The sequence below is a fragment of the Coptis chinensis genome, chromosome 1, assembly GCF_015680905.1.
Source record: "Coptis chinensis isolate HL-2020 chromosome 1, ASM1568090v1, whole genome shotgun sequence".
Lineage (NCBI taxonomy): Eukaryota > Viridiplantae > Streptophyta > Magnoliopsida > Ranunculales > Ranunculaceae > Coptis > Coptis chinensis.
Window position 1 is genome coordinate 22,692,618 of NC_141456.1, and position 14,350 is coordinate 22,706,967.

General features: G+C 33.7%; 1 protein-coding gene and 2 long non-coding RNA genes across 4 annotated transcripts; all 3 read left to right on the top strand.

Annotated features, from left to right (window-relative positions):
- Positions 1–772: 772 nt before the first annotated feature.
- LOC147522953 (uncharacterized) lies at positions 773–5,698 on the top strand. Of its 2 annotated transcripts, none has more exons than XR_015195762.1 (3): positions 773–1,054; positions 2,515–2,789; positions 5,468–5,698. XR_015195762.1 is itself a non-coding variant. In XM_086561069.1 (3 exons), exons 1-3 carry the CDS (start codon positions 1,843–1,845, stop codon positions 5,475–5,477), a joined length of 357 nt encoding a protein of 118 aa, XP_086417195.1. In that variant the 5' UTR covers position 1,842; the 3' UTR covers positions 5,478–5,698. The 2 variants fall into 2 exon arrangements, 1 of the variants encoding a protein (XP_086417195.1); XM_086561069.1 differs by lacking the exon at positions 773–1,054 and adding an exon at positions 1,842–1,914.
- Positions 5,699–5,880: 182 nt separating this feature from the next.
- On the top strand, positions 5,881–9,906 carry LOC147522954 (uncharacterized). The gene is made up of 4 exons (XR_015195765.1): positions 5,881–6,358; positions 7,331–7,486; positions 8,401–8,600; positions 9,797–9,906. It is a non-coding gene; the product is annotated as an uncharacterized LOC147522954 (long non-coding RNA).
- Positions 9,907–10,015: 109 nt separating this feature from the next.
- Positions 10,016–10,522, top strand: LOC147522955 (uncharacterized). Its single transcript, XR_015195766.1, has 2 exons — positions 10,016–10,142; positions 10,244–10,522. It is a non-coding gene; the product is annotated as an uncharacterized LOC147522955 (long non-coding RNA).
- The last annotated feature ends 3,828 nt before the right edge of the window (positions 10,523–14,350 follow it).

Below are 14,350 nucleotides of genomic sequence, written 5' to 3' on the forward strand. Positions count from 1 at the left end.
GGAAAGTAATGTAAAGATGGCTGTGCTGTGAGCCCATTTTAATAGCTGTAGTTATAAGGAAGTAGAAGCTGAGTTACTTGGAAGTTCCAATATAATTCATTGTTCTAACAACCATTAGAACATTCCTCGATCGGCTCAGCCTTTGAAGTTCAAATTTTGCTGAACAAGAAACTATATTATTAAATGTTCAGTCGTAACATCCTGCATGTTCTTTCTGATTTCAGCTCATTGTTGTCGCTTTCATCGCAATGACTATCTTCCCTCGCATCGAGATGAAACATAACACAAGAATGGATGGAGGAATTTATATGGGTGCCATTTTTTTGCAATTGTCAACTGTTATGCTTAATGCCTTTAGTGATTTCCTTGAGTTGGAGCTTCGACAATTGTTTTATAAGTTACAAGGCTTGGATCTTTTATTTATCTTAAGTGATTGTAAATCATCAAAACTCATATCTATTTTTGCTGATTTGTGTGCTTCATATTGGTTTTTTAACTACAAATAAGAACTACACGTAGTTTTCATTATCTATTACCCAGTGAACTTTCCTCCAGTTTGTTTTTCCGATAAAACCGACAACAACTAGAACATGAGCAAGATGGCCATGTACAATGGCAGCACTTTGGGTTCCACTTAAAACAAGAGCAAGATAGACAAGTACGCTGGCGACGCCGAGTATGCTTAGAGTAAGAGCAGGATAGCTGCAAAAAACCCTTTAGCATAGCTCACTTTATATCAAGTTTAATCACAATACTATGCATGCAGGGAAAAGTCTACAGGGGACAGTTGGAAGTCCATTTTATATAGCCCCTGAGGTATTAGCTGGGGGCTACAACCAAGCTGTTGATGTCTGGAGTGCTGGGGTTATTATTTACATTCTTCTTAGTGGGATGCCACCATTTTGGGGGAAGACTAAGTTGAGGATTTTCGATTCTATCAGAGCTGCCAATTTGCAATTTCCATCTGATCACATATCTGCATCCGCCAAGGACTTGATCACTGGAATGCTCTGTACTGATCCCACCCAACGTCTCACTGCTTCAAAAGTTCTAGGTATGACATGTCTTAACTGCCTATTATGATGTAGTATCTGTTATAGTGGATTCATATCTTAGATTCTGAAATTCTACTTTGGATTCCAAGAGAATTGAACTTGCTTACCTGTATTTAGTTTTTCATCTCTTGCACGAAGTATTCAAATGAATATCTATCTGTAAGAACTTCACTTGGACTATAGTGAATTAGTGATTGTTTGATTGACCTTCATTTTGGTATCTTCTCTCCTATGTGTTAGGCCGATTGGTCCTTTATTTAGTCATTTTTAATCAATACTAAAAAATATACTTCTTTATATATATATATATAATAGCAGCCCTTTTGCTGCGCTATAAGGGTGTCCACGTCGGCAAATTTTAAGTACTCTATTTTACTCACGAGAAATCAGGAGAGGGATTACTTAAAAAATGGAGAAAAAAAAACTAAGATAGATGTCTCCCACTTAGAATGGAAACCCGCCTAAAAACCCAATTTGTTCCCCGCTCCCAAAAAAAAAAAACCCCCACGACTAAACAACCCTTGAGATTCTCTGATGAGTACATAGTCATGAGCAATCAGGAGAAAAAAAGAGAGGAAACAATGAATCGGCAAAAAAAAAAAAGAGCAACAACATCTAATAGAGAATCTTTTTTTTTTTAAAAGAATTCACGGCAAACAAAACACTCTAAAACCCACCGCACCTCTTTCAAAAACCCAAACAACACTTCATCTTCCCATCCCATCACATTTCATCCCCTCGTGGATCGTTGATAAGTGCAACATTTCTGATGTGGGACTCCCCGTGCATGATATTCAAGGTCTTCACTTATGAGAGAAAAAATCCTGCTGTTCAAGAAAAGTCGTCACTTGGTAGAAAGGTAGGCCTCTCATAACACATCTAGATTGATTTTAATTATTAGTTATGTTTGAAGCTTAGGGCATTGGTATTGGTATTTCTTAGAAGAAAAACTAGCTGATTGGAGAATTTTGTGTTTTGAAGAACAAACATCTAACTCCAAAGAACTGATTCAATTATACTGGAATTAACTCTTTCCTTTGTTACCACATACAAATAAAAACACGCATTTTGCGGGCTACGAAGTATTCAAATGAATTTTTGAGCCCTATATACGCATTTTACTACAAAACAAGCAAATCAAGTCATCGATTCTAATTTTACCTAAAGAAAATGTATGTTTGGTTTTGATAGACTTCCAATATCAAGTATATATCCTCATTAATTCAATTTAATAGATACAAATCTAACATGAAATTTTTTTAGTTCGACCATTGTTGATTGGCTCTTTTTTTGCCCAATTATTTTATGAGCCTTTTAAAGTTACTGATTTCAAACCGACAATCTTCCATCCTGAACTATGAGCTGCTAGCAAGACTTAAGGATTTGAACTGTAGTAAACGTTACTTCACTTGGTTCTTTTTTTCCTGATACGCCTGGTGTATTTTTCCTTCTTTACCAGAATAATGATAGAGGTTGGATGTCCAAGTGTTTAACCGAGGATGCAAAGAGATACATATATGATTTCCTTTCAAATGTTGAAGACACAGACCTTATATTGCATTATGGGGAAAGTGAAGCTGCTGGGTGCTCTACAAGATCTACTTTTCTTCCTGTTGAAATAGATGGTGTTGTTTTGCCATGGTTGCAGTTTAAGACACAAACCTTTCTCTATTGTGCAAGAGTAAGGAGGAAGTTTCACGGATTCCAGAAGATATTTCATATGGTTCACTTCAGGTAATTATTTTTCCAAACAACTGTTATTATTTTTCCAGAGGATTTTTTGTTTGTATTGACTTGGAACCAATGATGGGGGTATATGAAAAACAATTCTTTACTCATGTTGAGCTGCCAAAATGATATTGGTAATGCTTGGTTTGTCTTTCAAGGTAACGAATCTCTAATTTTAATTTTTTTTTTTGCTATTATTAAATTTGTAGATAAATTGATGGACGCTAACATAAAAGGCTATGTGATTTATGGGGAGAGAAAGTGGGAGAAACTTCTTTATCTAGAGTCCATCACTGTTCTGGAAAAAATAATTTGACACTTTTTTCAATGCTTAATTTGTGTGTTCCTTTTTTTTTTAATAAGTAAATTAGGTATACTATTTGTTTTAGAATGGATTAGCCATCAGGTGAATTGTATTGTGTAGTCGATTGGGAATCTTTTGAAGTAACCAACTTGATATACAATTGCATATTAATTAATTGATCTCGGAGGACTCCTCTTAGTTGCATATTACACACCCCCTTAATTGTGCTACCTTATATTTTTTTTTTCTCTTTATTTGTTAAGAAGTTCATTTAATAGTGCTACCTTAATGTTTTTCTCATTTGCCATGTTCTTAGCATATATATAGTTTTTCTCAAATGATTGTTCTACCCAATTTACTTTGTTTTTTGTTTGCAAATTAATCAAGATAAAATTATTTATTTATTTTTCTTATTAATCTTTATTTATATGCTTTTACTTAATACAAATATTACGTACTCGGACGTGATTTCTAATTTAGTATAGACTATAGAGCATCGAGGGACACATAAATATATGGTTTAGAGTGTTCCATGATCACTTTAAGTATTGTGCTAATTGTTATTGATTGTAGAGTTAAGGCAGGGTCACTCATTTTGAGTTAACGAAGTGCCAACCCACACCCACACTATGTACATACTTACGTAGTATGCATTACAAATGCCGATTAGCTTGGATTTTTTTTAAGAAGTGCATGCTATGTCTGTAACAGAGTTAGGCATTTCAAGTATATATCATAGCAGTCCCCTTTTAAGCTCTCTTAGGGTGTCCACGCCAGATTTTTACTCACAAAAAATTAGGAGAGAAAAACACAGGAATATTACTAACTCCTTTTGAGCCTCGAGTAATTGGAAAAAAAAAAAAAACTTTCGGTTAAACCCCACTCCGGAACTCTCTCAATCTTCGCCAGTTACTTTGCACTTCAAAGTGTTGTTAAACCCCACACTTTGGCCACTGCATCAACGAATCACTCACCTAGAGAAGTCATTAATTTCTCTTTTCAACCTCATTAGACTCTAGGGGTTTGGCGAGGAATTTTTCAGGGAAGATCTTCTGCTCTTTTGCAGTTTTTATTGATTGCTTGAGAAACCTACACTAAAAAGGTTTGTTTACTTACTAAGAAAAAATATTTACTTAACTTAGAGTAATGACGAAAAGAAAGTGGGTTATTAACTTCTTCAGTAGTCATGATGATGAAGACAAAAAAATAGAGTTAAAAAAAAAGTGTTGGAGAGTAGGGGAGTTGGGTTGCTGGAGGAGAAAGGGTCGATTTCACTTGGTGGAGAAGAAGAAGTCAGATCTAATTTTGGGTTGGTTTAACTGTAAACTTCATGATATCTTCGGCCAGAGAACTAGACTTTGATCCATCTACTTCTAGCTTCAATGTGACAAAGGCACAAGGTGACTCTCCCCACTACTCATCTGGTCTTGCCACCACTGATGCTTCAAACACAAGGGGGGTGTTGATACAGAAAGCTCTCTACCTCCAAGCTACTGATATTTTCACCCCCGAATATAATGATGTCCTTGGACCTATCCTTAATCTCTATATAGCCATCGGGGTGTTTCACCGCAAAGATCGCCAGAATGAAACCGCCCACCGTAAAATTATATAATAGCAAATTTTTCAAGCTCTCTGAGACTATCCACGTCTATGTGCGTAATTTTGTGTTGGATTTGGTATTTCTCCCCAACTCGATCTTTTATGTACTTAGACAAAATTATCCCCTTGGCTTCCCATTTTGCCCCTCAATCCACTTCATAATAACAAATAAGCGGGTTGTGAAGATAATCTGTAAGCTATGGATGCATTTGCTTAGCTTATATATATGACAAATAGTATTAGGAGTAATGGTATTGTGGATATTAGTTGTGCATTGTTTATATCAATACTACTAAGTCAAGTGATAGATATCTAAGTTTTGGTATATCAATTGGTGGAACACTTCATTATACACAATCGATTTTAACATAGTGACTTTTGAAGGCGTGTTCATTAATCAAGAATAACTATTTTTGCCTCTATCCGAAACCTCCGATTACCTTCATAATTGGTTATGTAGCGGGTTATTCTAACATAACAACATCAACAAAACATGCAAGCTATTATGGACGAAGAATACAATGAAATACAACTTGATAACAACTACTTTGAAATTGTTAAGCGTTTCACCCAATATATTACAATTGATTTAGAAATTTCTCATGGGGGCGTAATTCCACATATTACTATATCAATTTTTTTGTAACAATATAGTTCTATATCAGTTCTTGAATGGAATCATAGTGTCATTGTGAGTAGTATGCGTTGGGTGCTACAGTGGAAGCTCACCAAATTCTTTTAACAAAACTTACCATGCATCTTCACTTCCTTTTCGCAGGTACATATGATGAACGATGCAAATATTTTGGAGGCAATTCAACTCATCAATGTGGATGCAACAAGGCATCATGTGTTGGATTCATTGCCCCCTTTCTTTACCTTGAATTGGAGTGTGAGTTTAGTTTAAGAGCATTAATGTCACTCACCACAGGTACATATAAAATTTATCCCGTTGAATTACTTATGCTATTACTTTGAACTAGCATGTGGGTTATGGATAAGAGTATGATACATCAATACCACCTGTTTCCTTTCAGCACTAGAAATGCTAGATATAACAAAATAAAATTTATGGGCTCAAAGTTAGCATCCATTATGACACTTAATGCTGCCCTCTTCTTATTGTTCACGTCCCGTTATTTGTTGCTACTAAACGTCAATGTTTACCTTTCTATGCTATGATGCAGCCACAATGTTATATGTGATGCAGTTGATAGCGAGTCTGAAACTGTTACCTTTGAAGCTAAAGTCGAGTAGACCACATTCTTGCATCATTACAACGTAAGGTAAGTTGATTTTCTTAATTACCTGTTTTCTCAACTTTGCTCCAGTTGTAAATCAATAGTCATTGTTGTACCATAAAAAAAAAAGATTAAAAGAAGAGAATTGCTAGCGTCCTGACCTACTACGTGACAAAATAAATTACCTATTGACATTTTACACAAGTTTCTATTTTTCAATAAGAAAAAACAAATAAATCAGTGAGTTGACTCACTTATATTCTTCCAAACCAAATAACAGTTAGTTAGAACCCAATCTAGCCACCATTGTTCCAAACACCACCAACGACTTTCCAACACTGGCGAATGGTACAGATTTGATTTTCATAAAGTAGTGATTGCAAAGGTGCCATCCAAGACACAAATAACTTTGTCGATTGTCAGATCCGGTAATGGGTTTACACACCTTTTCCAAATTCTTTTAAATTTCAAAAAAAAAAAAAAAAAAAAGATTGTATAACCTTCAAACCCAATCTTAAGTGAAGAAAAAACAAAGTGGAAAAACAATTTTTATGGGATTCAAAGTTGTTGGGTTAAAACAAAAGTGTTCAAATGTTTATTTTGTTTGAGTTTAATTAATTATGCAAGAGACTTCATTTTAACATAAACATATATTTACTTGAAAGTTGTTGTTTATACAATGGATTTTCATTGAATTATTATTTCTTTGTGGATAGTGAGCATTTATTTTTCCGATGAACTTCTGGTGAGCAGTTTAAGGAGAGTGTATTAAGTTTATTTTTTAATTTTGAATCAAGTAACTGATCAAATCATTTTCCTTTCACTTAATTTTGTCTCATAGTAGGTCAGGTCCGTCCTACCCCCTTAAAGGGTCAGGACACTAGCAATTCTCTTAGAAGAATTGTGGTTTGCGTAATATATTATATTCACACAACTTGGATCAGTCCCTCCTTCGTTCACCACCATTCCCAGAAGGCTATGTGTCTCCAATGTCTGAAGCAGAGAAAGACTTTGAAAAATAGCAAGGGACTGAGACACAAGTACCTGTGGACCCTATCATTGACCAAGGTCCATTTAAGAGGTTAAAATATTAGACCAGATCTCCATGGTTACATAATCTTCTGCCGCTCAGATGAATAAGTTATCATATACATGCTAAGGTTTGAAATTCGACTTTAGCACAGTGGAGAATATGAAAGCACACAATGAACATATAGGGTTATACAGTACAAGAATTCTTTTCTAATATAGTGTTGCAATGAGGTGTTAATTCTACTCTTTTCTTATGTTAAGTTTGCTTTAATTTTTACAGTGGGCAAGTTGTTTATAACCCATTTCCGTTCCAATTCGTTATTTTAATTTAATTGTGATACAGATAATTGCTTGGTATTTGTCAACAGGACTTTTGGCACTCGGCTATTAGCCATTGATGTAGCTGCTGCTTTAGGGTTGCTACAAAGAGCACTTTTGGGAGATGAACTAACGGATAAGGAAAAACAAGCACTTCAAACAAATGGAACTGACTATGCATTGTTGGCATTCTCATGCTTCTTCCTGTGAGCACTTAATCCCCATATTCTTTTTTGTTTTTCAAATATAATTTTTAATTCTGTGTTGGTAAAGTAACCTGACTACATGATAATCTCATGGCAAGTTATCGCATCTGAATTTTATATATGCTTAATGTATGGCTGGACCTATATATATCTTTTGTGCTTCTTATTACAATGAGACCAAGGTGATTAAGTCTACAGGAAAAAAAATAAAAAATAATAAAAAATAAAAAATAAATTAAGTCTACTGCAGATAATAGATAACGGATGAGTAAGCCGTGGAACTTAAGTAAACATATTCTTTCTTGGGTGTGTGTTTGTGTACAAATTATGTAAGATGATAATACAGATCAAAATCTTTCTTAGGTGTGTTTGTTTATTTTGGCGCAAAGCAATATTCAATCCATTCGATTAATTTTAGTTGACTTTTTCTTAGTTAGAAACTAATACTTATATCTAAGAAAAACAAAATACAGAGACGACCCGAGTAGTATATTTGACATGATAAAGTGTCCAACTGTAGTATATTATTATATTTAAATGATCCAGTATTCACAAGAGAAACACCTAATATTCTACACAGTTTCTGAATTAGTTTGTTGTTTCTAAATCAGTTTGCAGTGGTAGTGGGTATGTTTTTTGCATTTGATGCATTTGATTTTTTTTATTTTTTTTCACTTGAATCCAAGCCGCAAAGATATTGCAAACCATATCCGAGACACAAAAATACATAAAAGCAAACTCTTTATTTCTAGCTTGGCAATTGAAGAAAATCTAGGCACCATAATCTATAGTAGAATATGCTTATACAGTAGGCAAGTTATGCTTAATCATGTATTATTAGTCTTCTTTTGTTCTTTCAAATTATTAAGAAATTTAACATTTGTTAGTAGATAATAGTGATCTCTATGATGCAGGTCATTCAGGGGATCCGCTATGGATTTGGCTATGGAAATTGTGGTCACTGTAATGAGCAAAGGTCATTTGAGTGTGCTGGATTTCAAGATGTTTAGATTGTCACCTTTTCTGCTAAGTGTATCAAGTAGTGCAACATTCCAGCCAAGAGATCGAGAAAATCTAATATGCAAGTAGGCAACTCCAAGTACTAATTATCTAGGTACACTGTTTTTATCTCAAATTTCTGTTACCATGTACCTTTCACACTGATCTTATTTCCTTTTTCTCATGGTTCTTCTATAACTTGAAATTATTGAAAGATTATGTAATAGCTAACACCAGATGAGTAGTCATTAGCATATAACATGGATATGATATTTAGAAGGACTTCATCCGTAGAGGGGTCATAGTCTCACGGTGAGGATGTTTATATTGGATAGTACCAAAGGGAATTTTTTTAAAGGTTATTTCAAATATCTTATGTTATTGGGTCTCCTAATTAATTATAGGATCATACTTAGAGAAGAAGTCACCGTTCGAAGCTTTTTGACAATTCTTCTAGGAAATAAAACTGTTTCTACTTGGTTTATTGGAAAGATTGTTGGTAGTGACCCTGATGACTAAACCTTTGTGTACTACACTAATTATGGTGGTCATAGAGTGCTTGGTTAGTATTAAAATAAAATCTTTGATAAAACAGGTGGAAAAGAATAGGTGAATGGTCTTGACCACGTAAAATGAATTGACTTGGATCCAGTTTTCCTACTCCTTTACGGCTGCTGATTTCCTATTTTAGTCGCGCTGAGCCGTTCCATTTTCAAACTTGAAACTACTAACTAAATGATTAAATGGTGTAAACCAATTTTAATTGTTTTAAATTATTGTTTTCCTAATAGAATAAAAGATAAAATGGTGTAAATATGACTTCTCTATGGGTTTGGATTTAATTTGTAGAAGGGGTTATTTCTTAGTATGCAGTTGGGAATTTGTTGTAACGAAATACCAGGAAAGCTTGGAAATATTTCTATTAGAAGATGATGTCACATGAGGTAGAAGAGTAAGGACACAAGTTAATACTGATCATGAAACTATATCAAATAGATTAAAGCGCATCAAAATTTTCGCTTGACAATATGCAACAATGCACATGATCTGCTAAGGTGCTAAAAAAAAGGTACAAAGAGTATGAGACTTTCTTTAAGACCTCTATTTAAGCATAGTCTAAGTATAAAATGCAATTATAGAGTAGCTACATCTTTCCTACCTTTTTTTTTATTCTAGCATCCAGTACAATATGATTCCTCTTATTGGTGACCAAGCTTAATTACTTAAATATATATTTGAGTCGACTTCATTATTGTTCATTATTATATACTAAAAGAAAAAAAGCCTCACAACTTCCCAAATGGCGGACAGGGGCATGCGTCCAATGAACCCTTCCGAGGATCATTTGAACCAAAAGAACCTTACTTTTGTTCGAGTCCAGATCGAGATGGGTTACGTTGAACCTTCAACCTCCCCACTGGAGTTCAGGTACTACTTCAACTTCTTGCCGGTTTTTGTTGTCCGCTTATGATTTTTCTTGCATGGGTTAATCCATCTTAATATGTACAGTAATTATCTTTTTCTTCATAGTTGTGCACGGCATTGCTCCTATTTCTACTTATGTATTACTCATTGCAAGTTATTTCTTTGTCTCTATGAGAAGGTGTTACTGCATTTGAACCCATGAGAGGAAGAATTCAATAAGGAGAATATAAAGGTGAATAAGATTGTTTTTTGTCTTTGTTTCACTTATTCTAAATATTCAATTTCTTATTCTCTTCAATATTTATTACGTTTTGTACTAACTCTCTTTAACAGTGTTAAAACAGGCAATTACCTACTTCAAGATTAAGTTTTCTCAAGGAATCAGATTTACAAATATGACGCCTGACATTGGATGTGTGATTAGGGTCTTCTTATGGGGTTTATGGGAAAGTTATGATCGTATACAATGTTGTGTACTCTATTGAGGGCATACTTTGGCGGTTGCTCTTACAATGTGACCCCTTTTTGGTACCGTCCTCACTTTTGAAACCAGGAAAGACTATTTATGTGTTCTCTTTCTCATATTTTTTGTATTTCATTTGGTTGTATTGATGTCTTTCTATGTTTAAGTCTATTTAGATTATGGCGTTATTTTGGCATCTCGAATTACCATTGGACACATTTGTGCAGCTATGATGCAGAATTCAATGAATGTGAATTGTCTTTGCAGCCTTCTGAAAAATAGTAGAGATATTCTTTCCAGATTTCCCACTTATAATGATTTTCGTTTTTGGTGATTATAGTTAGTGTCGAAGGAACGTCGAGTTTATCTATGGTTGAATGGAAAATATAATTTGATGCTCACTAAATATGTATTTTGCAGTTGTTTATTTGATTTAACGTGACGATGTGCTAATTAATGTAGCAACTCCGGTCACAAATTTGTGCATTTTACACAAATAATGCGTTTTCAACAAAAAGGTCTTGACAACTAAAATAATTGAAATGCCCAAACCAATTTGAAAACCCAATACACCTTAATAATATAATTGCATTTTCTTTTAAAATGGTTGGGTACTTCAATCAGCTGATCATCAACTATATACGTAGCAAGCCAAAATAATTACGTTCATTAGATATGTGTGTTACGTACTAATGGTACTAATAAGAATTACATTGAGTAGATGGTCTTAAAATACTAAACCATGAAGAGGAGTTCTTGAGTTCTTTGGCAAATGGGACATTGGAACAATCTTGATGGATTAAGGTACTACACAGTACACATATCAGTGCTCATATTCTTGAATATACCTGCAACATCGTAGTTAAAGTCATTACTATCTACTCTCTTTCAGAAGTTCTTACAATCACCCATGTCTTTTTTGAGACAATTATTGAACTAACCTCGATCAAAGAATAACTAACAGAAAATCGAAAACTAGATGAAAATACATTGAACTAACCTCAAAGAAAAATTAACGGAAAATAAGAAATTAGACGCAAATGCATTGAACTAATTTCAAAAAATAATTAACAGGAAATCGACAACTGGATGCAAAAGCATTAAACTAACCTCAAAGAATAATTAACGGGAAATGAGAAACTCGATGCAACTACATTGAACTAATTTCAAAGAATAATTAATGAAAAATCGGAAACTCGCAATGCAAATGCATTGAACTAACCTCAATGAGAAATTGGAAACTTGATGCAAATGCATCAAACTAACCTCAAAGAATAATTAACGAAAAATTGAAAACTGGATGTAACTACATACACATTGAATGGGAAATTTTGGATGCAACTGCATAGAACAAACCTCAAAGAATAATTAATAGGAAATCAGAAAATAAATGCAAATGCTTCAAACGAACTAACCTCAAAAAATAATTAACGAAAAATCAGAAATTAGATGTAACTACATTGAACAAACTTCAACGAATAATTAACTGAAAATTGGAAATTGGATGTAACTACATTGAACTAACTTCAAAGAATAATTAACGAGAAATTAGAAACTTGATGCAAATCATTGAATTAACATTGAATAATAATTAACGGCAAATTCTTGATACAACTGCATAGGACTAACCTCAAAGAATAATTAATGGAAAATTAGAAACTAGATGTAACTATATTGAACTATAACTTCAAAGAATACTTAACGGAAAATCGGAAATTGGATGTAATTACATTGAACTAACATTAAAGAATAATTAATGAGAAATCGAAAAATGAATGCAAATGCATCGAACTAATATAAAATAATAATTAACGGGATTTCGAAATAGGATACAAATGCAACAAACTAATCTCTAAGAAAAATTAACTGGAAATCGAAAACTGAATGCAACAACATCGAACTAACCTCAAACAATAATTAACAAGAAATCGAAAACTCAAAGCAAGTGCGTAAGGAATAATTAATTAACGGGAAATCGGCAACTGGGTTGTTTCTTTTTATGGGTTTTCACGCTACAAAAAAATTGAATGAGTGATCACTATAATATAACAGCCCGTTTGTAGGACGGGTTTGAAAACTAGTTTAGAATTGATGGACAACTCCAAAATTTTATAGTGGTTGGCCACGTGTTTTATTTTTTTGTGTTTTTTGTGAGTGAGACTATTTTTTAGAAAAAATAAATAAATAAAAATAAACAATTAAAACGGCTCATGTGACACATGTCAGAAAATGACGAATTGTTAGAACCGTGACAGCTCAAATAGCTAGCTCGCGCCGAGATTAGGTCACCTATCCAACTCTCTAGCCTTTGGCTAGGTGTTAGACTCAAGCTCTTCGACCGATTTCCATCCTAGAATCTTAGTTAAATACAATACAGAGGTTTGGGTGTTAATAATATGAGTACTCTAACTACGAAATACTTGTAATTAGGACTGGAAATGGTACGGGATGCGACTCGAATCCGACCATATCCAAATCCATTTTAATAGATATGGTTTATATGTTTGTGACTAGAATCCGACCCGAATATCCGAAAATCCGGATCATTTTAACAAGATTTATATTTTAATGCCTAAAAAATAATTTATATCTTATATTTATATATGAAAATCATTAAAATAGTGTATTTTTTAATGGATATGGATATTCGAAATCCGACCCGAATCCGGATGGATCCAAATATGGTAAAGAGTTTTGAGTGAGAATCCGACCCGAACCCGCTCCATTTCCAGCCCTACTTGTAATAACGGGGAAATTAGTTTAGAAGAGTTAGTTATAAATATTTAGTAGTCCTAAGACTCCTCTTAAATTTGTTTAGAATTTAATACCCCAATTTGACCAGAATATGGAACTAACCACCTGTTATCCAACTTTATCAGAATAGACGAAAATATCCTCACTTGGAAACAAACATAACCGACTATCTACCCAGTAACATAGTGGGATACAAAACAAAAAATTGAATTTCACACAAAAAATTCACTTATAACTACCTGCCTTCACATTTAAAAATGCATATAATGAAAAGAGGGCATCTAGGGTGCATCAGAGTGTATGAGTGCGCAGGAATGAGAGCCCTTGGACAATACTTCTTTGCTGCAATACACCAGTACTTGTGCCTATATGAGTGGCCCAGATGCTATACGCTGAGTACACCCTGCAGCACACTAGCTTTTCGGTAATGAAAAAACTAAAAATATTATGCCTCCAATATTTTGTGGAGGCATTTGACACTAGTCGTTAAGTCTAAACTCCAAACCACTAGACACTAAACCCAAAATCTTTATAAACTAGACCCTAAGCCTAAACCCTAAACCTTAAGACACTAAACCCTAACCCCTATAAACTAGACCCTAAGCCTAAAGCCTAAACCTTAAGACACTAAACCCTAATCCCTATATCCTAAATTTATAAACATTAAACTCTAAACCAACCCGTTTCATTTAATAGTAGTTAATCAAACCCACAAAATAAATAATCAAATGCATTTTGTATATGCATTTAAAAATGCGTGGTGTGTATGCATTTTAAAATGTATAATTTATAACGTGGTGCCTGCATTTTAAAATATATAATTTATAACATGGTGCATCTGCATTTTGAAATGTATAAGTTTATAACGTCCACATTCGGATGAAAACAGAGTGTCAAATTTAACTTTTGGAGCAATACACGGTACTGTTTGCTAAATTCTATTCAAATCCAAAATCTACTCTTTTTGTTCTATTAGTTATCTTATCTAAAAGTAGTTATCTTATTCAATCTTTATTCTGGTAGTTATCTTATCTACAAGTAGTTATTTTGGAAGGGTGAAAAAGAGAATAATTTATATTAAAAAATAACATGTGACACCTGGTCTCGAGTCAAAAGCTTAGATTCTAAAGATTTTCTATAAAAAAACACTTATGGCGAATAAAAACAATGTAGGGGTATTAAAACCCAAAAAAATTATGGATAGGGCTTTAGAGTTGTTTTTT

Excerpts from the sequence above, each read along its gene's own strand:
- LOC147522953 (XM_086561069.1), top strand. The coding sequence starts at position 1,843 with ATGATATTCAAGGTCTTCACTTATGAGAGAAAAAATCCTGCTGTTCAA. Across the intron at positions 1,915-2,514 it reads AGTCGTCACTTGGTAGAAAG|AATAATGATAGAGGTTGGAT; the intron begins GTAGGCCTCTCA and ends CTTCTTTACCAG.